This window comes from Polypterus senegalus, chromosome 4, assembly GCF_016835505.1.
Source record: "Polypterus senegalus isolate Bchr_013 chromosome 4, ASM1683550v1, whole genome shotgun sequence".
Taxonomy (NCBI): domain Eukaryota; kingdom Metazoa; phylum Chordata; class Cladistia; order Polypteriformes; family Polypteridae; genus Polypterus; species Polypterus senegalus.
This window is the reverse complement of record NC_053157.1, coordinates 180,079,276-180,105,818: the sequence shown is the minus strand read 5'-3', so window position 1 is coordinate 180,105,818 and position 26,543 is coordinate 180,079,276. Positions and strand designations below refer to the sequence as shown.

The window sequence follows — 26,543 nt, the reverse complement described above, 5'->3', positions numbered from 1 at the left end:
AAGTAGATACGTGTTGGTACAGAAAATAAGCTAATTTCAGGTCCAGTGTACAACACAAGCAGCGATCAATGGCATGATTTTGTCACTTTAAAACCTTGTGCAGCTCAGTAAAAGGGTCCCCCAAGTACAGAACACACAGAATGTGGACATTGTGCATAGTTAAAAAATATTTTTTGTCATCTGTTCTTTTCTGTACAATTTAAAATATTCAGTTAATTCCATTGGACACATAAACATGCAGCCTGGAAATATCAATGCTCTATTTAATAAGTTAAAGTAAGCCATGATTCAGTGTATACTGCTTTTGATATAAACACCAAAACTTTGTAACTGTACAAGAAAACAGAGCAAAGCATTACATTCAAATCTGATTGAAGCTACCATTACTATAGCATGTGCTACAGGGTGAAATTATATTTATACCTAAAATTCCCATTATTTTTACTAATTGCCTGTTTCAATTCAAAATAATACAATCTACTGTAAAATTGTGTTTTCCAATTACCATTAACAAAAGCTAAAGTCAGTCAGTAGGAAAACCCAGAATTGATCTACAGCACCAATGTATTTCTCAGGCAATTGTACGTAGCATGTTCAAGAGTAAGGAGCAGCAGTGAATTAGTAATATTAGACCCTGGTTAAAAAACTAAAAAATTCATATACAGCAAAATAGTCAGTTACATACCATAGTACTTATGATACATCCAATACATCTGATTAACTGATGCCATTATAACCAAGTACCAATGTCTTAGGAAATTCAATTAGAGTAATACAGCTAGTATATACATATATACGTATATACAAAATTTATTATACAACTTACACCAATTCCCTTTCAGCGACCGTCAAAATACTCCCCTTGAGAAACAATATACCTGTCCCAGTGCTTCCTTCTTTCCTGTAAACATTTCTTGTACTCCTCTTTTGTAGCCATGTCTAAAGCCTCCGATTATTTTTTTTTTCCGGATTTCTAACATGGTAGAAAATCATCTACCCTTCATTTTCAGCTTTAAATTCTAGAACAAAAAATGTCAGAGATCAAGATATGGTGAACATGGGGGTTGTGAAGCAACAGCTACATTGTTTTTGGTCAAAAACTCTTGGAAGAGCACAGTGAGTGAACAGTCGTGGTGCAGCGGTGCATGCAAGTGCGCTGGCATGGTTCTAAATGCAGTTTTGCATGTGCTTCTGCTCCAGACATTTTCTTCTGGAGCTTACCCACAGATGCCTCAGCAGTTTAGTGTAATTTTGCTGATTAACAGACTGTTCATAGGGAAACTCTTTTTTTAATAAATCTGTTAATGTTGAAAAATTTGATCATCATTGTTTTCATGTTCAATGATCTGATGAGCTTTTCTTAGCTTGTAGGAAAAAAATGTTAGAAATACACATCTTAAACAGTTGGGATACTGAATAGCAAGATGTTAGGTGTGCTATACTTAGTAGTGTGATAACCACACCCTATTCCCCCTCGTATTGACTGATACTGGGAATTTTTGGATCCCTCTTTGTATGTGTGTGTGCACATATGTAGGCTTAAATAGAAGGATACCTAAATAATAAAGACTTTATAACCAACACCCTCCAAACCTCTCCTTATTGGTCCACCGCACCCCATCATTTGCTATATATTGTCTTTGTTTCCTGTATGTCTAAACAGTTTCCTCTGATGATGACACCTGGTAGGTTGTCGAAAGTTTAGGAATAAAAAACTATTTTAAGATTTGTGATTGATTTTCTCCCGTTGTGGATTACTAGCTACAAATATGCATATTGCATCACAAGGCTTTGCTTTCATATATATATATATATATATATATATATATATATATATATATATATATACACACACACACACATGTATATGAAATACTAGTGGGCTTTGCCCCCTGCTCGCTTCACTTGCCAACCCCCCGGCAAGCCACTTCACGTCTCTACTGCTTGCGTATGTGGATTTCATTTTCAAATCTTTTAATTCTCACGGATACGCCTCTTCTTTGGGAAGAAAACGCTACTTTTTTCTTTTGGCAACATGAATTAGACAGTCTACAAGTCTCCGACTTAAAGTTTAAATCCGAACAATATTTTCGATCTTTTTTGATGTTCCGTTATTTCACTGAGTAATAATTTCCATTTGTTTGTGCTAATGCTATCTTTACTATTATTTTTTGAGACTTAGTACTTTCATTATCTCTAACCAGCTGTGCATGTGTATCGTGCCAATGTTTTTGAATTCTTTACAACATTCTACTTCGTCATCTACTCTTTGTCTTTTATTTCCGACCCCGGGTATAGTTAAATCTTTTGGCACAAAGTCTCGTCTCATGGGAAGTGAAAGTATCTCTCTAAAAAAGTCACGTCTCACCCCAGACTAAAAAGTCTTGTCTCATCTCAGGATTTTTTTTATTATAATAGAGAGACATATACAGGGTGGTCCAGATCTAACTATGCAATTATGAAAAGGCGAACACATCGCACCTGCTGTTCGACGGACCATGTTGGAATGCAGGGCAGGTGCTGCCATCTATCGGCAACAAAAATAATTTTTTGTGAATTCTCTATGTAATAAACCTAAGTTATAGCGTAATGAAAAGATCTGGACCACTATATATATATATATATATATATATATATATATATATATATATATATATATATATATATATATACACATACATACACATAGACACACACATATACACAAATTATCTTATAAGTTAACAAATGTAGACTTTTATAATAATTCAGTTTTGTCTTTCCAACAGATGCAAATAACAAATTCATAAATCATTATTTTAATTTAAGAGTTGGTCATTGAAGATGAAATTTCTTCTGAATGTATTTACAAAGCTTCAAATAGACTACCAGGTGTGACTATGTTAACCATATTGGCAGTTCTTATATATTAATTAGTGTTTGTGTCTCATCACAGTTCATTATCAAGTTTAAGTCTTGAAGAGTTTGAGTTATATGTTACAAGAATGTATTCCAAGTTACAAGAAAGAATTTCATGATACTTTGAAAAACTGCATGCTAAAACTGTTTTTATTTTCATTCTTTGTAATGCAACAAAGATGATTATTATAGTTCTATTTTCTTGACATAATTTATTTCACATGGTTACAGAAAACCAAAAGACCAAGTGTAAGTACAATATTACTTATTTTCTGTAGCTTATGATTTATAATTTTTTTGGCTTTGTGCTCAAAAATATGTAGTTCTTGTAGCTCTGATAAAATAAACAAGAATGCTATAGAATGATGCCAGTACCTAAATTATTTAATAAAGCTTGAAGCTTTCTTGATATTCCACATTTTAGAAATACTGTAAACATAACACTGTCAAACCCAATTAATTCAATTCACAACAATTCACAAACATCATTAAAGTTTAAATCAAACTAGATTTACTTGGGTATTTTATTTTTATTTTTCTTGGTTATAGGAGACATTATTTAAGTGATATGTAGGTTATCAAAGCATTTAAAAACATTCTACTGTTTAATTTTACTGTAAATGTTTTACAAATTTGACATGTATTGATATCAGTTTTTATTTGGTTTTATGAAGGTGTTTTAAGATAAACACTGTATATATGTATGTGTGCACTTTCATTTTCAGTCAAATGACATTTTTCTTTCTTTTTTTTTTTTCTTCTTAAAAGACGATCATGTTTAAAAAATGTCTCTGATCTGTTTGTGATGGGAGGCGCTTTAGTACTTGAGTCTTCTGCTCTGCTGCACTGGCTTGAAAGAGAAGGCTATTGGCCTTTGGGAATGACTGGAATATCTATGGGAGGGCATGTAAGTTCAGAATTAATTTAATGTTAATTAGTTGTCTTCATTTTTGTCATAGCTGGTTATACAGTATAGTCCAGTGTGGTACTCTATTGGTTTCAGGTGTTCAAAGCAACACGATTATCAACAGTAAAGGTAAAAAGCAATAACTTTCCTTGTATACTTAGTAAAAAGAGAAGTTACAAACCTTTTTTCATCTGCTATTAATGATTACAAGGTGATGTACCAATTATGGGTATAACTTTGAGGCTCAGAAAACTAGCAAGGCCCAACATCAGATAAAGATGTTTGTATAGAACTTAACAGCATTTAAAATGTTCTTTTATAGGTTATAATAGAGTAAAATTAATAAATAGTATTTTTTTGACAATTAATCTTTTCAGTGTTAGGCTGAAAAGTAGTAAATTTGTGCTGATTAAAAGATACAGTCATGAATAGTAATACAGTCCTACTAGGAGAAGTAACTTTTTTAGACAATATACTAGCCAAACCAGGGTTATTTGGCTTTCATTCAACAGGATATAACTTTTAAGTTAAGTCGCCTTATTCTTCATCATGTTTCTCACTTCTGTGTTAGGCAGAGTAGATGTACACTCTAAATTGCTTCAGTGAAAGTATGTGATTGATTGAAATCCTGTTCAAGGTTACTTCCTGCCTTTTTACAGCCACTAGCCCCTAATCCAAAGTGGATTAAATATTTTTATTAATGGTTGCATCCAACTTCATTTATATTGCATCTTTTCAAAGTAAGGACTCAATAATATATAAGTATGTTTTACTACTATCTCTATCTCTGTTTCACAATTAGTCATTACTTGAATATAGTGACATTTTTGTAGAAGAGCACAAATTAGAAAAAGTTGTAACCCACAGTAAGCTTCTCAGCAAGAAAAGAAGTGAACAATCTGTCTCTAGAAAATGAAGTAGACCAAAGGAAGTGTCAGCTAAAGAGCAGAAGGATTAAAAAGAAAGCTGTAGTTAATTTGTGATTTACTTAATAGTAATAGCAGTTTTTCTCAAGTAGTTGCCACATTCCCTCTAAAATCTAGGAGCAAAATTCTGAAAATGCTACCATTTGTTGAAGACTGATATCAGAAATCCACAGAAAAGCATTATTACAATCTAACATGAATTTTAAAAGAACATTTAATGTATACAATAAATAAAGAAGATTAATATCCCTCAAATGATAGATGCTGTTTTCACCAAATTTTAACATACATCTGAAATTATAGAAGTTGTCAGCAATGACCCCCCAAAGTTCTAATCAGTCAGTGTAAAATAGTACAACTTTGTCCAGGGGATTTAAAAAAAATATGTTGGAAAATGCTCAATATCAAGTATGAAAGAATAAACAACAGAAAGAAAAAAGAAATAATGATAATTTAATATAGATCTTGATACTGCCCGCATAGCACTGACACCCCAGAGAACATGTGCATGAATAATTTGGGATACATGAAACACACACATTTATCTGTTACTATACTGTTTCACAGTATGACATTTGGGTAAGAAAGACTGAGACCTGTCTGACAGTATTAATGAACTAAAGTAATGTATGCACTCAAGCTGTATATAGTGAATTAACATTGTACACTTGCTTTGTCCTTGGGATACGAGAACTTATTAAGTCATTTGTCACCTGTTCTATTTATTCTCCGTTTAAGTGTGTCTAGGCCAAAATTCATACTGGTGAGGTTCAGACAGATCACATAAATTCATATAGGTGTGCATTTTGTTTTGCTACAACACATTTAAGACATTACACAAAAAACAATTTTAAAATGAGCGTTAACAGCAGACCTTTTTGAGAAATGGTTTAAAATGTTGAACCTTTAAGATCAGACATTAATCATCAAGATTGGAAGGTCAAGGAGCTATTACAATATAACAATAAAGGGACAAAAGTGTGTTTATTAATAACTGGTAATGAAAATATGAGGGCTACATTTTCAGATAAAAGATGATTTCTTCTTTTTCTTTAAGCTGTTTATGAACCTTACAATGTTCCTTATAACTTCAATCTTTGCTTAGACCCCATCTTTGATATCAAGGAGATTTTATAGCGAGAAACTGTGATTTCAGAAGACACCAGAGCAAATTCAGGTATGAGACAGCTGTTATAAACTGTAGAAGTAGAATAATGTAGAATAATGTAGAACAGAGGTACAACAGATTACATTCATAGCATCACTCTGGTTCATTGGATTGATATTTCTAAAATAATGTAGAATATGTCAGTATTTCAAAGGGTCAAATATACATCAGATAAAATTGCCTTGTAATGGGAAACTTGTAATTCAATGCCATGATCATCTGTTAACAATTTATTTGTAGCACAAATATAATCTGATTATGCTTCTATAGGTGATAAATTTAAATTAATCACCACCATAAGGTCAAAGTGCTCAAACAGAAACTAGAAATCATAAAGTGCATTAAAATAAATCAATTAGTAAAAATTACTCAATATTATAGTTTGAACTGCAGATAACATATGGTTCTAAATATGATTTAAAATGGATCATTATACAGGGAAACCCATATAATATAAAAATAAGATGATGAAAACAGGTTAACATCACAATTTGAAATTTCCTTTCCTGGAGTTTTCCTTTGAATAAGACAAAAAGTACCAAAATATAACTTCACAATGGAATACACAGGAAGAAAGACTGGTCCACTAAAATGCATTTATTTGACTGTTCCCATGTCATTGCTACACACATTAGTGACATCAGTTACTGTACCCTTTTGTTACTGATAGTCATTTGTGGTGGCAAACTTCATTTTTAAAAAACATATTAAAATGAGTGCAAAATAAGATGTGGACAGATAACAAAACTAGCACATGTATTAATAAGCCCAGTGTTTGCTTCACAACTAAATGTAGTCTAAAATGTTAAATAGCTATCTTCAGTAGTTTCAAAGTTACTGCTGCCAGAGACACACACACACACACAGCTTTAAATTGTAATATAAGTTACTTTTTAAATAGGTGACATGTCTATTTAATAGTACCTTTGTATACCTAGGCATTTTTCATATTATTTTAAGTAAAATTCAAATTATATATATATATATATATATAATTGGTCTGCTGGAGCCAATCCCAGCAGGAAACAAAGCCCAGGCAGGGTGCCAGCCCACAGCAGTGTGTGTGTGTGTGTGTGTGTGTGTGTGTGTATATACATATATATATATATATATATATATATATATATATATATATATATATATATATATATATATATATATATATATATATATATATATAGAGACAGATAGGGCGCTCGCTCCCTTGAACCCTTGTCCACGACACCAGGTAAAAGTCCACAAGTTGACTTTATTCAATTGCCACAGTGCACAAAGCACCCTCTCCTCCACAATACTCATATAAATCACAAATAATCACAATAATACAATCCTCCACTCCCAGAAGGCGTTGCCACCCAGCTCAGCTCCCCGTCTGGGAGCTCTCATAGTCCTTTTATATTCCCTGACTCGGAAGTGTTCTCAATCCCCAGTCCATGTGATCTTGTATCACTTCCGGGTCAGGTAAAAAGTCCTTTTCTTCACCCCGGAGCACATCATTCCCCTTGTCCATGTGTGATTCCGGGGCGTAGGGAAAATACCCGTTGTTCCTCCCTGCAGCATCTCCTAGTGGCCCCACGGCATCCAGCAGGGCTGCGTATAAAAACAATGTCCATGATGCCCTGCTGGTCTTCGGGGGACCTCCATACTGCAAGGAGGGCTCCACCTGGCGGCTTGGGGGTATTGGCTGGGATAAACAGCTGGCCATACACCACATATATATATATATATATATATATATATATATATATATATATATATATATATATATATATATATATATATATATATAATACAGTTGTTACTGTATGAATTTCTTTTTTATTACACTTGCACTTGATTTTTTGTATTAAAAATTTTTATTTTTATTAGTTCATTACAAAACTAATTGTCTAATTAATTTACTGTATAATGGTAGAGGTTTGGCAAGTTTTCTGTCTGGAAATAGGGATAAGATGAGTCAACTGAAGATTGATGAAAACTGTATTGCTTAGAATTTAAGCATAACGATTTAATGTTGAAGGAATTTAAAATTGAGGGCCATTCAAAAATGTGCTGGTCTCTCTTGCTTTTGTCATGTGTGATATTTTTTAATTATGCGTTCTTCCACCTTCTTGAAAGAACACTGATCAATTTGTGCATCAGTGCAATTGTTGAACTGGCAGTAATGTTTAGATTGTTTTTTGTCTCTTTTTCTGGATTTGTGGCAGAGAGTGTGTGATCCTCAGCATGTTTTGGCATTACCACAAACCACATATAGCTTCCAACTGCTTTTAAAACCATCAGTCACACAGCTTTGAATGAAAAATCAATTAATGTGAAAGTGATTTGGTAAAAATGGTTTACCTCTGCATCACAGAGACAGTATATTTTTTTAGGTACTGTATGCCTCTTTATACTTTATAATGGCTATCTTTATGTGTACTCATTATGTAATTAGTATTTGGTAAAGTTTCTATTTGCATTTTATCCGAAAACCTCTGCCTGCACTCAGTTAAGAGTGCTATACAAAAAGAAACTAGATGGAATTGAATTTATCTATGTGAAGAGTAACCAAATAACATATAATCAGACACAGCTAATATTGCTATGCCAATATATTCATATTCTTTTTTTTAAAAAGATTAGGTAGTCTAAGCCTACTGTACAGGGTCCGCACAAAGTCCATATACCCTTATCTTTAGGAGCATTTACAGGAATAACCATGACAATTTGGTTCCTGTGGACATCAGCCCATGTCTTCCTGGTATTTTGAGGTGTGTTTCCGACATCCTGTCTGGTGCTGCCACCTGCTGCCGCTCAAGAAATTGCAACAACGTGGCGGTCGTTCCAAGACGAAGCGATAGGTGACACAAGTGTTTTCACGATCGCGTAGTGTTTGGATGCTGACTTGGACAGACGTCAGGAAGCTTGTGATTTGATACTGCACCAATTTTTAACAAATGCTGAGAAGTAAAAGGTTATGTCTTCTGACGAGTTCCCAATTTATCGCAGCTCCCGCAATCGAAACGTGTTTTTCTGGGGAAAAGAAAATCCACATTTCTTTGAAGAAATTGAGCATAACCCACCACATGTGATGATCTGGCCCGGAATGACAGCACAGCATTCGTTTGGCCCTTATTTTTTTGATGGTTCTGTTAACCAAATCAGTTATCTGGAAATGCTGAATGGCTAGCTCATCCCACAACTGAGAAACCAGGGTGTCCTTGACAGTGTTTGGTTTTTGGGAATCATTGGATCGGATGAGGATCAAACAACAATCCCGCTCCTCTTCCGTGGCCTCCAAGAAGCCCTGATCTCACAACTCCAGATAATGCACTCTGGGGGTTTATCAAAGTAGACGTGTGGAAGTGCAGTTGTTCATCGAACGATGAACTGAAACATGCGGTTCGCGCAGCTTTCCAGAAAGTCACCCCGCAAATGTTGCAGAACATGAGCAGGAGAACCTGGCGGCACATTCGGCAATGCAGAGATCACGGAGGGACCCATACAAATGTTTTGGATTCCTAAGAGGTGACCTTTAGCTTTCAAAATCCTCCAAAAGATAGGGGTATATGGACTTTGTGCGCACCCTGTAGTATTTTTTACAAATCACTTTTATCAGTCATTCTTGTTCAAAAATGTATTTATCATGAGCAATAAATGTAGCAAATACCTTCAGTATAGAAAAATTTAACTTTTCTTTGCTGAAAGGTACATAATATTTGATTATAAAATATTGTTGTTGCAATTCAGCATCTTTTATTTATTTATTGAATTCTCACTTTGGTATTTTCATAAGTAAAGCTATTTAATGTCTTAGCTTGTGGATTTTAAAGGTCGGTTCAGTAGGCCAAATAATTAGTATAATTTGTAAGCAAAAATAATAAAAAGCATAATAATATATACTGGAAAGCATACTGAGACACTGACTATTTTGCAGATGTTATTGTAAGCATCACTGCTGTATTTAGATATGCATGTTGCTGGTGTCTCAGAGTGAATGCAATTCTTAGTGCCAATGCCTATAATTCTTAATCACCATGATCATATTTTTAAACTGTATAAGTAATGAAACTTTGTGATGAATTTAACACAAATGTCACTCATTTGTTACATGGAACATTGCACAATAACTAAAAAAAAATAGAGCACAAAACATAATTAATGAGACATAGTTGCAAGGTTGAAAACGCAACAAGTGTTTTTCTTCTTAAGGAGGGAACTGCACAAATATGAACAGTGCTGTTTATGCCATCTAAAAATAGCTTGGCAAATTTAGAAGCAAGTTCATTAAATGTCAAAATGACTGTTGTCTGCTTCATTTTTCATTATCTCCCTGAAAAGGGATTTGAAATTTGATAAATCATGAAACAGGTGTCTCTGTTTAGTCTACATTCTTCTTTTATCTTTATCAACATCCTGTTCTACATGTTCAAGTTAACAAAATAATATACCACATCCGTGTTAAGCTTTGTTTTCAGAACATTCCAAACATCTTTAAGAATGCTTACATACGATCTGAGCCATTTGTTTTCAAATGGGTCAGCTGTATTATTTTAAGTAACAGTATTAATATAAATAAAAGTAATGTAGTAATAATTCCCAAATGGAGGTGTATTTTGACCTAAAAATATTTCAAACTGTTGCATTCTTCAGTAGGTAGTGGTATGGGAATGTTTTAAAATGTATAATTTGTCCTTCACAAGATAGTGGTACTGGTCTAACTGTAATTTTAGTGTAAACAGCACACTGTTGACTGCTTTTTCAGCATATTATATAAGCTTAGAAGACAGCCTTTACACCACTTATGAATAGTATGACCAAGGAACTGGACTTTTAAGACTTAAGTAACTAAGTTACTTTCTGAATCCTAACATTACGTCAACCTGTGATTCAACAAAAAAATATGTGTTAATATTGCTAATATGGTTATGTGCTTCACAACAGTTTAGTGATAGTGTTTACCGTAAAAGGCACTGGAAAATAAATAATTTGTTTGTTTGCTTATAGACGACACATGAAGCTTTTTGTGATATCTGGTTTCTAACTTTGGCAGAATAACTAAACTACAGTACCAACATCATTGACTCAGGTACTATACAGCTTTTGGCATGTTGCCTTCTAGTTGTTTAACGTACACTGTGCCGTGTTAAAACATGTTTTAAGTCATTTTTGTACACAGTGTAATTTCTAATCAATCCTATTGCCTTTGGCCATAGGTGTTTTTTTTTTACCAGATGTCAGTAATGCATTGTCCTATTGGGGTAACTGTTTGGTCTGTCTACTTTGTGTGTGGCTTTTGTTTGTCATTTGTAATAAGTACAGTAGTATCCAAAAACCTCGATTATTTTGTTGAAAATGAAAAATGCACCAGCTTCAGCACACCAGTGTACCATACTATTTTATACACTACTAGGAGACTTACCACCTGCTCGCTTCACTTGCCAACCCCCCTTGCCTGCGCTACGCACCGCCACTTTGCGTCTCTGCTGCTCGTGTTGTGAATGGGGGGCTGAACACACCCCAAGGAAACGCAGTCACTCCTCCAAAACCCCCTCTTAAACAAATACTTTTTTTTTTTTTTTTTAACCTCCTCTTTGCTTGATTAGATGCTAGCTTGCTGCTGCTGCCATGCCGTGTGATCTGCATCTCGCACGTTGCTTTGAACATTTAAAAGCCCCTACAGCAGCTGTAGCTATCATCTACTCTGTCCTTTATTTCTGGCCCCGGGCGTGGTTAAATCTATTGGCACAAAGTCTCATCTCGCGGGACGCGAAGTTCTTGATATTTTTTAGTTTATAATTTAAAAACAGAATAAGAATCTGAAAATCTAACAACATCCTATTAAAGTTTGATAAATTCTAAAAAGAATGATACCAAACATATATATGTACAGTGCATCCGGAAAGTATTCACAGCGCATCACTTTTTCCACATTTTGTTATGTTACAGCCTTATTCCAAAAAGGGATTAAATTCATTTTTCCTCAGAATTCTACACACAACACCCCAAAGAGGTTGGGTTGTTAGTATATTGCCGATAACTTGCATTTATTGGGGCACAAAGCAGGGAATATAGAGAAGTACTGCAGGATTTTACTTCAACAACAACAACAACATTTATTTATATAGCACATTTTCATACAAACAGTAGCTCAAATTGCTTTACATAATAAAGAATAGAAAAATAAAAGACACAATAAGAAAACAAAATAAGTCAACATTAATTAACATAGAATAAGAGTAAGGTCCAATGGCCAGGGGACAGAAAAACAAAAAAACTCCAGACGGCTGGAGAAAAAAGTAAAATCTGTAGGGATTCCAGACCATGAGACCGCCTAGTCCCCTCTGGGCATTCTACCTAACATAAATGAAACAGTCCTCTTTGGATTTAGGGTTCTCACAGAAGGACTTGATGATGATGATGACTTACATTGAGGACCGGGCCTGTGTATGTTCATCTGTTTGTGTCCAGGTTTTTATAGCTTGTATGTTTGCTGCCCAGTAATAAAGCTGAAAGTTAGGTAGAGCCATGCCACCTTCTGCCTTTGGTCTTTGTAGGGTCGCTCTTTGGATATGTGGGTGTTTTGAGTTTCAAATAAATGAGGTTATTGTTGAATCCAATTGCTTAAAAAATTATTTATTGATGTATATTGGAATGTTTTGAAATAAAAAAATAAGCTTAGGAAGAATATTCATCTTAACAATGTTAATTCTTCCAGATAGAGTGAGATGAAGGGTTGACCATCTATGCAAGTCTTGCTTAATTTTTTCCATGCAGACGGCAAAATTTTGTTGATAAAGAGCTTTATGTTTACTTGTGATGTTTACCCCTAGGTATTTAAACTGTTCTGTAATGATAAAAGGTAGGGTGTCTAATCTAATATTATATGCTTGAGAATTCACTGGAAAGAGTACACTTTTATTCAGATTAATTCTGACACCAGAGATCTTTTGAAATTCTGTGAGTGCTGTTAAGACTGCGGGCACAGAATTGTGTGGGTCTGATACTGTATATACAATACCATATCATCTGCATATAGAGAAATTTTCTGTTTCAGTCCTCTGATAATCCCCTTTATCTGATCAGCATTTCGACAGTGTACCACCAGTGGTTCAATGGCGATTGCAAATAGCAACGGTGACAAGGGGCATCCTTGTCTGGTACCTCGTTCTAGTTTAAAGTTTGTTATTAGCAGCAGTTATTATTAGTTTGAACAAATGTTGTTGATACAAATTGGAGCTTCTGGATTAGTATACAGTAGTTTGATCCATGCACAAATGTTCGGGCCAAACCCAAATGTCTCCAATGTAGTGAAAAGGTTTTTCCAATGATAATAATATTTCCGGGTGTTTGACTTTGTTGGTGAGTATATTACATTAAACAGGCGTCGAAGATAAGTGTCGACACTTGATAAATCCAGTTTGATCTTGTGATATGTTTTGAGTTTTGATTGACATAAATATTATCACAACTTGCCACATTATTCATGATTTACCCTCCTTGAAGCATTTCACCAAGTGATTAGGAAAGTAAACAAGATCAGGGACAATACCATGGACAACCATTTTATGGAGTCAAAAAGTCCATGCCCTGCAGGATTTAATTTCTCAAAATAATTATAGACTAGTTATACAGTCAGTCAGTCATTTTCCAACCCGCTGTATCCTAACACTGGGCCACGGGGGGCTGCTGGAGCCAATCATATTTTTATAAATATCCTGATTGCCATCTTGGTCTACCAGTTTTTAAAAGGCAATGCTAAAACATGGTGTGCTTTTTGCTGTGCAGCAATAGCTAAGTTCCATTTCAGTTTTGGAGTTATGTTCAAACTTATGTTGTCAGAATGCAACAATGTTGCTGAAGATACTGTTATAGTGAAACACTATGATGTCTTCAAATATGCAGTGACTGAAAAAATCAAAACCAAATTGGTTTCAGTGTTTCTGCATATGATGCCATTGGCTTATCAAACAAACAGTTCATTATTTTTTGCAGGTTGATGGATATTGGAAAAACATTCCTGACATCCACTTAAGATTATCAATGTGAAGTCAGCTTTATCAGTACTGATTTGAATATTATTTACATTCTTTAATTTGTATAAATAATATCTAATTTTCATTCCTGATTGTGGTGGTTATGTCCGAATTGTTAATAGCCATATATTAATTATGTTCTATTATTTCAAATTATAACATTCTGTTAATCTCATAACTAGTAATATGAACATATGCATAATGTGTAAAATGCTACAGGGCAGATACACTATGGAAAATTAAATTACATGAATTTCTATTATTTTTTATATTTAATTAATAGAGATTGAATCCATACAGTAATACTTATTATGCTTTCATGTATTACAATAAAAATATTTGCAGTCTGTTTTGAAGTTTAAATATGCGAGACAATGTTTAATTTGAAATGTTTATATTTGAGGTATGTTTAAAGCAGGTTACAAAAAATAATTTTACAGATTGTTAAAAAATAAACAGCCTAGATTTTATTTTGGATTCTGAATGAAGCTGACATGTTCATCTGTTGTCAAAGATTTTTAAATCAAATGCACTGCTTTTTTCATTAACCTTATTTGACATTTTTTTTTTCCACAGATGGCTTCTTTAGCAGTAACAAACTGGCCGAAACCAATTCCATTGGTTCCTTGTCTCTCCTGGTCTACCGCTTCTGGGGTATTTACAACAGTAAGCTGCTTTAGACATTTGTTATTGTTTTGAAAATCATTTAGTAAAATTATAGAAGGAAAGAAAATTTATATATACCATATATTAAAAATTTTATTTGTAGGGTGTTCTCAGCAGGGCAGTTAACTGGAAAGAATTGGAAAAGCAATATGCATCACATACAGTATATGAAGAAGAAATCATCAGAATGCTTGAATATTGTGGAGTAAGTAATTATTGCAGCACATTAATATATTTTCATTGTAATATATACACATACAAACTAATATTAAGTATATCTTTGTAAGCATTCCCAATTACATTTCCATTTAATTAAATTTTCTAAATATAGTTAAACATATGAAGCCTCTTAAATAAATTGTGGGTAAAAAAAGGGAAGAACCATTCTAAAGTGTTTAAGAAATATTCTGGAAGAGTAAGCTATTCATGGTAATGAGATGGTGATCCGTATGCAGTGGCCATCAATTGGATCAAAGCTGGTTATGTGACATACTCAGAGTAACACAGTGAATCAAAAATGCAAATATTTTTGTTTCAATCTAAAAATGACACTTTATTTAAATGCCTCCATAAATTGTAATATTAATCTGCAGGATGAAAATGCATTTTATGTGAGTTGAAGCCAAAGGTGGATTTAAGTAGTTAGGCTAATTTAAACAAAAAAAAAAAGTTTAGAAATCTTTTATTCCTGTGCTAAATATTTGCAGACTATATGAGGTGTTTTTCATGCCTAATGTATGTAAAGATTTTGTGTCATGGGATAAAATTCTACCTGCTTTCAGTACAGAATAAAAATTGTTAATAATAAAAAAAGATACATTCTAAGACGGCAGACATTTTCACATAGAGTATTGTATTTTTTGCACACATTTTTTCTTTCAAAAATTGTACCTACAAATTGTTTTATCTTTTAAGATTTAGTAGTGAGCCTAAATTAGCTAAATTATATAAAATTAGAGATGCTTTTGGCAGGTGTTCTTACCAAACAGTTTTACATATGCTACTATTTTTTATTTCATAATGGCTCTTAAGGTCATGTTGACCTCATAGAGTTGTATAATATACTCTGTATTCATATATCAGGGATCTATAAAAATCAGTAATGTGCAGCATGAAAGGTTTCTGGACTGTGTTATGAATATGTTTTCTTTCTATTGCAGGTGCTGGTCATAAAATTAGAATATTATGACAAAGTTGATTTATTTCAGTAATTCCATTCAAAAAGTGAAACTTGTATATTAGATTCATTCATTACACACAGACTGATGTATTTCAAATGTTTATTTCTTTTAATTTTGATGATTATAACTGACAACTAATGAAAGTCCCAAATTCAGTATCTCGGAAAATTAGAATATCAATTCTAAAAAGGATTGTTAGAAATGTTGGCCAACTGAAAGGTATGAACATGAAAAGTATGAGCATGTACAGCACTCAGTATTTAGTTGGGGCTCCTTTGGCCTGGATTACTGCAGCAATGCGGTGTGGCATGGAGTCGATCAGTCTGTGGCACTGCTCAGGTGTTATGAGAGCCCATGTTGCTCTGATAGTGGCCTTCAGCTCTTCTGAATTGTTGGGTCTGGCGTATTGCATCTTCCTCTTCACAATACCCCATAGATTTTCTATGGGGTTAAGGTCAGGCGAGTTTGCTGGCCAATCAAGAACAGGGATACCATGGTCCTTAAACCAGGTACTGGTAGCTTTGGCACTGTGTGCAGGTGCCAGGTCCTGTTGGAAAATGAAATCTGCATCTCCATAAAGTTCTTCAGCAGCAGGAAGCATGAAGTGCTCTAAAACTTCCTGGTAGACGGCTGCGTTGACCTTGGACCTCAGAAAACACAATGGACCAACACCAGCAGATGACATGGCACCCCAAACCATCACTGACTGTGGAAACTTTACACTGGACCTCAAGCAACGTGGATTCTGTGCCTCTCCTCTCTTCCTCCAGACTCTGGGACCTTGATTTCCAAAGGAAATGCAAAATTTACTTTCATCAGAGAACATAACTTTGGACCACTCAGCAGCAGTCCAGTCCTTTTTGTCTTTAGCCCAGGTGAGACGCTTCTGATGCTGTCTCTTGTTCAAGAGTGGCTTGACACAAGGAATGCGACAGCTGAAACCCATGTCTTGCATAAGTCTGTGCGTGGTAGTTCTTGAAGCACTGACTCCAGCTGCAGTCCACACTTTATGAATCTCCCCCACAGTTTTGAATGGGTTTTGTTTCACAATCCTCTCCAGGGTGCGGTTATCCCTATTGCTTGTACACTTTTTTCTACCACATCTTGTCCTTCCCTTCGCCTCTCTATTAATGTGCTTGGACACAGAGCTCTGTGAACAGCCAGCCTCTTTAGCAATGACCTTTTGTGTCTTGCCCTCCTTGTGCAAGGTGTCAATGGTCGTCTTTTGGACAACTGTCAAGTCAGCAGTCTTCCCCATGATTGTGTAGCCTACAGAACTAGACTGAGAGACCATTTAAAGGCTTTTGCAGGTGTTTTGAGTTAATTAGCTGATTAGAGTGTGGCACCAGGTGTCTTCAATATTGAACCTTTTCACAATATTCTAATTTTCCGAGATACTGAATTTGGGACTTTCATTAGTTGTCAGTTATAATCATCAAAATTAAAAGAAATAAACATTTGAAATACATCAGTTTGTGTGTAATGAATGAATCTAATATACAAGTTTCACTTTTTGAATGGAATTACTGAAATAAATCAACTTTGTTATGATATTCTAATTTTATGACCAGCACCTGTATATGATGTAAAGTACTTAATTTGATGAAGAGGGGGTATATATTTTAGAAATCACACTGCAAACCTGGGATTTGCATCATAAAAGTGATGACTGCCCTAAAATGAATTTGATTAGTGTATCAATTTTATAGTATAAAAAAAAACTAAATTAGGTATTTAAGTATACTTCGACAAGCCTGAATTGTATTATTTAGTAAGTGGTTTATCTATATCCACACATAACTTGGGAGTGGTGCGTGCCAAAAAACAAAACCTGACCACACATATTTAGTATTGCTGGATCAGTGGTGCATTATTTTAAACTAAATTGGGCTTAATTGGGATTATTAAACATAGTAATTTAAAAGATGTAAATAGTAAGAAACTAAGCTAAAATTATTTTACTATTCATTTTTGCTGTTACTAAACATATAATTTAAAGAAAGTCTGTATTTGTATATAATCCAAGACAGATTCATTCAAAATGGGCCAAGACTTTGTAAAGGACTCTGCAATCAGCCTGGACAGTCTTGAAGACTTTAACATCTCTCCAGACATGCTACATTTCCGGAAGGCAAGGACTGAATCTCAAATGGAAACTGACCGACATGTTGCTTGCAAAACCACTGTCACTACATCAGGCGAAGGTCTACTGATTCAAGGATCTCCAAAATTTAGATACTTGGATGAGAATTTGACTTCTATGAATACCAGCAGTACCATTTTTAATGTATTAAATTCTAAAGAGAAGACACGAAAGTTGTCTCTACAAAGAGAATCATTACTTTTCATGAAGGGGGTCATGGATGAATGTACCCATATTGCCAACTTTTCAGGTAACTGACATATGAGAAGGCATTTGTGAACAGTTTTATCATGGCATGGGTCAGAGTATCTTCATGCATGTTAAGGGAACCAAAATATAAATTCTTTACCAATATAACCTACTTTGTTACTTGTTTTTTATTATTTGCCATAAAGTATAAGGAAGAACCGCTGTCAGGTTGGATTGTTAATACCTACTAAATTGTACATTTTGTTGGTTTAGCGTTATTATTTATAAATTAGTTATTTGCATTAAGGAGATTGTGGAAAATTGTGGGTTCACTTCCCGGTTCCTTTGAGTACTGAGAAAAGCACTATATAAATGTAATGAATTATTATTATTATTATTTGAAAATTTTTGTACTGTGCAGTGACTAATAATGAGATCTTTTTCTGTTAACATCCATGGTTTTTGAATATGGTAAAAGGACTAAAGATGTGCTTGCGTGCCAGTTTCATAAAAACCTTTTGGAAATGTCATCAGATATTATGCTTTACCAAAAAACTTTTACTTTTAAATAATATAGCACCACTGATGTGCAATATGTTGGCTTAGAGTTTAGTATGTGGTAGGTGATGGGTAGTGGCAGTTTATTGATATTTTACATAGCCAGTCTAACTCTAGTATTGTTTGCTTAGTTATTTAGTACAAACTGAATGTAGATTGATACTTGATTTCCAGATCTAGTACTCCACCAAGATCATTTGAACAGCCCTATACCAAGAGCTGTCATAAAAATATTATACTTTTACTTTAAAAGTATATAGTGCCTTCAGAAAGTATTTAGACCCCTTAACCTTTTCTGTATTTTATTATGTTGCAGCTTTATGGTAAAATCATTTAAATTCATTTTCCCTCATCAAGTTCCCTAGAATAACAAATCTGACATACCACATTGACATAAGTATGTAGACATTTAACGCGGTGTTTTGTTGAAACACCTTTTGCAGAAATTACAGCCTAGTGTCTTCCTGGGTATGATGCAACAAGCTTTGCACACCTGGAATTTGGGATTTACTGCCATTCTTCTTTACAGTTTCTCTTAAGCTCTGTCAGGCCGGATGATGACCATCAATGGACAGCTATTTTCAGGTCTCCCTAGAAATTTTCAATTGGGTTTAAGCCTGGGCTGTGGCTGGGCCACTCAAGAACATTAACAAAGTTGACCATAAGTCACTCCTGTGTTGTCTTTCCTTTTGTTATTGTCCTGTTGGAAGGTGAACCTTTGGCCCAGTTTGAGGGTCAGAGGTCTGTGGAAGAGGCTTTCATTAAAGATATTTATGTACTTTCCACGGTTCAATTTTCCCCCAACCTCGACTGAAAAACAATCCAATATCCAGCATGATGCTGCCTCCACTTGCTTCACTATTGGAATGGAATTGCATAGGTGGTGAGTGGTCTCCTGTAGATGTGATGCTTAGAACTGAGGCCAGACAGTTCAGTCTTAGTTTAATCTTGTTTCTTATAATCTGAGGCTATATTCACATTACTACGTTTTCAACATTTATAAGTGTCATGCTTGTTTCAGACTTACTCCATTTAAGAATTATGGCGTAATAATTGAATTGATTTTAGCATAAGGCTACTACAAAACGATGTGTAAAGGTTAAGGGATCTGAATACTTTTGGAAGCCACTGTTTAAAGGCTGCATTACTGAAATGTCTGTTTACAATTACCACACACACTTCCATTGTACAATTAAAAAACAGTATCAACACCTAAATCAATATTATAAATTTTAATCACAAAAGTAACATGCAAAATATATAATGTAATGCTTGAAGGACTACTATCATTTTCATACCGAAGAACATGTAGGAAAACTGGGACCAGTTTAATTAATTTTGCTAGAGAAGCTTATTTATACAATGAAATGCATAGTGCACTGTTAACACCATTGGTATAGGTCCTAAGAAAACTATTTTTATTACTGGCAATCCAGCTTGGAAGAGGACTGCGTGAGTCATCACTCTTTCCACAATGATACAATTAAAGTACAGCAAGGAAAAAAATCAGTGGAGCTAAAAACTGCAAATGGTATATTAAAATCAGGAATGCTCTGAATTATGGAAAAAATGAATAATGTACCATACTACATTCACTTTTCTGCCAAATTTCATGTTTTTTCTTTTCTTTTTGGAGGAGCTAAAAGAAAAAAACATGGTGAAAGAATGAGAATAAAAACAAAAAAAAAACTAAATACCACTAAAAAGTAAGAGGACTAGAACTTGCTGGGGATGGTTCCCTAAAAATGTATACAACATCTTCTAGATTAGTAGAAGTCTCTTTTTCTGCTGTTACAGTCAAAAACTTTTTTTATTTCAATTTTGGTTTTTAACAGGAAAATATATTTTGATATCCATATAGCATGGTTTGACCACTTTTGCCTGCCTGTTTGTAGTAAAACTTTTTTGAACACTACTCCAGAATGAGTAGACCGATTCCTAGGAAATGGTTGGGACAACTTGGCACTATTAGATTTTGTGTGAATTTCAACTATTCAGTTTTTAGCTCTTAAGGTTCAGAGTTTTTAAAGTTGATACCAGCAACACTCACACTACTACCTTTTGAAATTAGTAAAATTGTACATACACATAGAGGGCTTTGAAAGAAAGACTTCTAGGAATTTTTAGTTCAGTCCAAAGATCATGCTTTCAACTTTTAAAGTCCAAAGTTTTAAAACTGAGTCATCAGCTAAATATTGATTGGATTTTATACATGTGCTAACTTACTAGAATGTCTGTTTTTTTGTCAGCAGGTACCTATTTTTGGTTTATTTAAAACAAGTTTGTAACTCAGCATCTTCTTTTTGAGTTGGGGTTGCTAGCTCAAATTCACCTATCTTTTTGTCTGCACATTCATGTGGGTGCCATGGTCAGTCAGAAGATCAATCAGCCTACCACATGCTCTATTTCTCTGTTTTCAAAGACATCGTTAGACAAGCACATTATTCAGTTATTTGTACATTCTACTTCAGTAACTTTTTAAGGTTCACCATTTCTTTATACACAGCAAAGGATCAAAGTAGACACACAAGTAAATGTTGTTACATGTTACAGAAAGTCTGAATAATCCAGTATTTTTTATATTAGTTTTGATATGAAATAATATGCATAAAAAAGGATAGTAAAAAATAAGAAAATAAAAAAATGGACATATAAAAAGATACTTCATATTTTTATTCTAAAGTGACCCTCCAACTGCAGTCCCTTAATTCATGAGTGATGCTGTTAAGTATTTGTGTCTAGACATCATAAAATACAGTTGCATCCAAAAGTAGTGATCCAGTTTGTATGAAAGCCTGCAAGGTAGGTTACTACTGCCAGTAGACAGCAGCAGCACATTGACATCAAATAAAAAGGCTATAGAAGGTCAGGGCCAGATCATGGAGATATTGGGATGTAAGAGTGAAGACAACTAGGATACTAATTAAAAGAGATCAGTCTGCTTGAAGTACCTCTACAAGACAATTATTTCTTATAACTTATAAAGGTTTCCAATAGTTCTGTCCAGTTCATTTTGGAATGTCTTTGTAGAATAGGCAAGAATTTAGTTCTTTCCACAACTTTTTGTTTTCTCCCATTGTAACAAAATCATGTATAGATGATAAAATGTGACTACTATTCAAGAAGAATGGTGTATTATTTGAACAGAACACAAGAGTATGTTTTTGGCCTTGTCTGTAGCTAATTTAGCCTTCACATTTAAGTAAAGGCTAAATTACTAATTTAGTGTGTAAGCATCTGAATTATTTTGCAAGATATATTATATACATTATACTAAAATATAAAAATCTAAAGCTAAATGTTTTAAGAGAAGTAAACATGCATACGTATGATAAATGTACTTATTCTTAAGACTTGCTTATTTAACTTATTTATAAATGGGTTATGAACAACCCTCATATTTTTACTTTAATTTCTCATTTAATCCTTCAGTATGTGATAAAATGAACAGTGCAATTTCTAGGTGGATTTTTTGCAGCTTTAATGAATAGAATGTAACATATGCTTAAAAAATGTTTAATTTTATAATTATGATTATTTTGTATTATTTTGCATGCTCAAAAAGTTCCCATTGATCCGAGCCTAATTATTGTGGTGCAAGCAAGAGAAGATGCCTATGTTCCTCGCACAGGTGTACGAAGCCTTCAGGAAATCTGGCCAGGGTGTGAGATCAGATATCTCGAGGGAGGACACATAAGTGCCTATCTCTTCAAACAAGCGGTGTTCAGGTAACTTAGCCCTTATGTTAAGTGAAAACAAGATGATAACCTTATATAGAAACACTGTGGCAAACTATGAATTTGAAGTAAATGTTTCCATTTTTAGTGAAATGTTGTAATTAGTGTTAATTATTTATGTCATTTGGTATATTGGTGCATTTTGGTCTAAACCAGAATGTGGGATCTTGCTAAAGGTGGATCAATTTCCTGGGGTAATTTTTCGTATTATTTTACTTACTTACATTTTGCTGTTCAACTGTGCAATTTCAGATAAACACTGATATCAAAAATAATATGTCAACATAATTACTCAAATGTACTGTAGTAGACTTTCTTAAACTAAATATACTTCTATTTGGTCATATTCTTCAGTCCAAAAAATATTTTAAAAAATCTAATTGTATTGCACAAAATGTTGTTTCAGGCCCCTAAAGTTCATTGTCATTTAATATTAAGCCTTAAGACCTACATCAGAAATTTAAGTGAGAAACATTTCAGTATTGACAACGTTCCAAAATAACCTAAAGTAGTTTTCAATTCTAGTTGTTGATGAAGCCTTTTTTTATTGTTTGACCACTCAATTTAAACGTAAACAACTGGGGCTTCTCCTACTTTAGGATTCTATTTTTATTTAATTTCAAAAATTGTACAGTTTACTCTTTGTTGAAGTAACAAATTATTACATGTTTTATTGAGAAACCTGAAGCGTATAGTATGTATAGTTTTTTTTTCTTTCTTCTTTGGAGATGACAGGTGGCATAAAAAAGAATTACTGTCCTACAGGGCTTAGAGTTTGGTAATGGATTGATTTTTCTTCTCTGTCTATGTGGATTTTCCTTCAAAAACAAATTTAAACATGAGATGTTTGTTTTTAAACGTTAAATATGTGCTGTGCTGCAAAATTGCATTTTATTCAGGCTTGATTCCTTCCTTGAGCCAGTTGTTGAAGTGATAGATCCTGACTTTCTACCACCTTGTATCAAGTATGTACTGATACTGAAAGCAGGTGGTAATGAACCGCAGAGCTCATTTCTGTTCTGGTGTTGACCAATAGTCATTCGTGTGAGGTTTGTTGTGCTGCTCTTGAGGGACCTACCTCTTCTCAGAAACATTAACATTACCATTTTAGTGTTGATTCAGTTTATTTGCCAATTTACTGGTTATATTAAAATGTGGGTTTGAGTGAAAATGAATAACTATTGCTAACACAGATCAACTATTATTTTACTATAGGTATAATGCCATTAAGCACTTGGATGGATTTTGTTTGCAGAGAGTGTTATGGTAGAAGTAACTGAATTACAACATAAACTTTTGCTTAGAAAACTTATATGTTTTGAAAGGTGTTATTCTGTGGCACTTGTGTAAAATTAGGGGATGGAAAATATCTTTTTAGAATTTTTCTTTAATAAGATATAATTGGAAAGTGTTTGTGTATTTTATAATATCAAAAATTTTTGCATCTTTGCTTTTGTACATTACAAACTGATGCCAAACTACAGATTGTGATTCCTTGTGTTATTAACACTCCACATCTCTGAAACAGTAGTTGTTGACCTTTTGGGTACCTGAGATTCTGGACAGTAATAGACAGTAACACTTGACTGTATTTTCAGATTTGCTGGTACTTAATGTCCAGTTTCTTTGACTAACAGTTTCATTCCATTTTTGACTTTAAAAAGGGTTATATGAGCTAATCTTTTAAGTTTTTTCTTGTTGTAGGCAAGCAATCTATGATGCATTTGACCGCTATCTACAGAAGTATTCAGTTTCATGGTGAGGAACATAAGCTACACAAGACTTTAATGGAAAACAGAATATTCAACTGCACTTACTGTGTTGTAATGGTGCTTTTTTAATTGTCTTGGATTTTTTGTTAATCATTGTTTAAAAAGCATATAAATTCAATGTAAAAAGATACAGAAATATAACACTGAGGCCTTTTTTTTTTTTTTTTAACAGCACACTAAGGTAATAGGATTTATAGTAGGATGAGAATAATAATCAAAAAAGCAATGTTATGTTTTAACATTAACAAATTAAATTTTCAGTAGAGCATTATAAACCTTTTTGCTAGACTAAACTTACATGATGTGGAATAAAACTACAGATCTGGGACAGCAGAGGCATATCTTAAATTAAAGTCAAATCTGGAAAATACTCAAGTTCTACAATATTTAATTACCAAACACAGTGCAACAAGGACCAGTTTATTTTTGTGTCATTTTATGTATGGTAATGTTTTTGGATTTTGCATCACAGTTAAACCTCCTTACAAGTGAACAGCACAGCAACTGGTAATAAACTACAGGAAAACCAGAGTAAAGTTATAAACTGTATATTGTACGTCCTACAAATTGAAATGTTTGAAATATTTTAATTTTTTAAAATTACCTTTAATGACTTTATTATAAAGTATGTAGTTGGCATATTTTTTTACAGCATGTAATCCTGAGAAATAGCACTGAGAACATTAATGGAAATGAATGTTAAAAACTGATTTGCCAACTGAATGCATTCAGTGTTTAACCCCGATTTCTCTTCATTTACTTTTTCTGTAGAAATATGTTTGGTGGTCTCCTTCAAATAACATTTTCTCAAGAAAATTAACATATATTAAATTGAACAAATTATCTTTTGACATAATGTTTTACATTAAATATCAATAAGTGCTATAATCCATGTGCAATCATGTACTGTATAGCATTGAGCATTGCTGAATTTGTATCATAATGTATAAGATTAACAGAATGTTTTGTTATATCAAACATAATGACTTTATTTATAATTAGGTCACAAGATTCCAGCTTTTTTTGTTTACACAGTGTGTGCACGTTTTTCTTTTGTCAGTGAACTTAATTTTCTTAATATAGTCAATGAGTTTTCCTGTACAAAGGAAAACATTTTAATCAGGAAATGCCGCTTGACTGTGTCATACACTGTGTATTTAGTTTTTTTTTTTTAATTCTTTGTATTCTGTTAATTATCGTTTTGTCCTTTTATTCACAATTCTTAATTAGAGAGTACTTGTAAAAACACATTATCAAGTGAAATTTAAAACAAAGTAATTGACGGGCAACTGATAATTGTGTCTTCCATGTTTAGTTTATCAGATAATCATTTTTATTCATATTGTGAAGTTGATTTAAAATAATGTGGGAAATAAATAAGTGGACCTTTTGTAAATATATAACTATTTTTTCAATAAATCAAATGGATATGCTGCATGATTTAGTCACACTCTTCTCCAAATGTTTAAAATATACTCACTCTTTATTTGATCCATAAAACAATAAACAAAAGGGGCAGTGAAATGTTTTCAAACAATATAGCAGAAAAAAAAACAGAAAGCATTTAACTGCCCCAGCTCCATAACTCTTCACCACTCGAATGTTTCAGTTACTCAGCTCCAGGTTTTATGTTCCTCCTCCTTTTTTTTTATCATCAGATCAGTCCTTAAGGCAAACAGTGTCCCAAGATCTTCTGCACTGCCTTCCCAATGTCTTTATACATTTTCCGGCTTACTATCACCAAACTTTACCAAGTGTTGCCTTCTGTGGTTACATTTTTTATGGTTTGTGATTTTTCTGTTTATTCAACTTATAAATGTTTTTAACACAAAAACATTGTCCTCCACTACTTATATTGCATAAAGATTTGGGCACAAGAAAGCTCACATTGCACTAGCTGCTGCTCCAGCAGAAATGTGTATGAGTAATGGCTGTTTAGCCAAGGAGGAGAAAAAATGTAAAAGTGCTCTAAGAAGCAGGCACAGGTCAAAGCCAGGACGAATGAGGATCCAAGTCATCAAAATTTAACAAGCAAAAAAAAAAGTCTGAAGGTAAAGTGGGAGTCAAAATTGCAACAAAATGATTTTTTAAACTAGCTAAAACAAAAACAAATGTGTACAGGTCTTTCATTTACTGAGTGATGCCTATTAATAATGCCACATGCAACTGTTATATAGCAGAAGCCAAAGGTCCCTGGCAATCAAACAACGTTACGATCTCTGTATTCCCTAAAATGGCAGACAAAAAAGATTCTAAATATTTTAAAGACATCCACAATAAAAGTATGTTGTAAATTTATATCCAGAAAATGTAATGAGAGTACTGAGAAACTGTCTGTAGATGGGTTTTTCATGTAGGGGCAGTAAGGAAGTGCCAAAGT

At 33.6% G+C, this 26,543-nt stretch overlaps 1 protein-coding gene across 3 annotated transcripts in view; it reads left to right on the top strand.

Annotated features, from left to right (window-relative positions):
* Positions 1 to 25,600, top strand: part of abhd18 (abhydrolase domain containing 18) — a 70,238-nt gene extending 44,638 nt beyond the window's left edge. For 2 of the 3 annotated variants that reach the window (XM_039751707.1, XM_039751709.1), the window contains 7 exons: positions 3,120 to 3,147; positions 3,667 to 3,805; positions 14,494 to 14,583; positions 14,687 to 14,788; positions 17,791 to 18,157; positions 22,220 to 22,382; positions 24,096 to 25,600. In XM_039751707.1, coding sequence (XP_039607641.1) covers positions 3,120 to 3,147; positions 3,667 to 3,805; positions 14,494 to 14,583; positions 14,687 to 14,788; positions 17,791 to 18,157; positions 22,220 to 22,382; positions 24,096 to 24,153 — 947 coding nt within the window. In that variant the 3' untranslated portion in view covers positions 24,154 to 25,600. The remainder of the gene's footprint in view (positions 1 to 3,119; positions 3,148 to 3,666; positions 3,806 to 14,493; positions 14,584 to 14,686; positions 14,789 to 17,790; positions 18,158 to 22,219; positions 22,383 to 24,095) is intronic. The other variant, XM_039751708.1, reaches the window with a different exon arrangement.
* Positions 25,601 to 26,543: the final 943 nt, after the last annotated feature.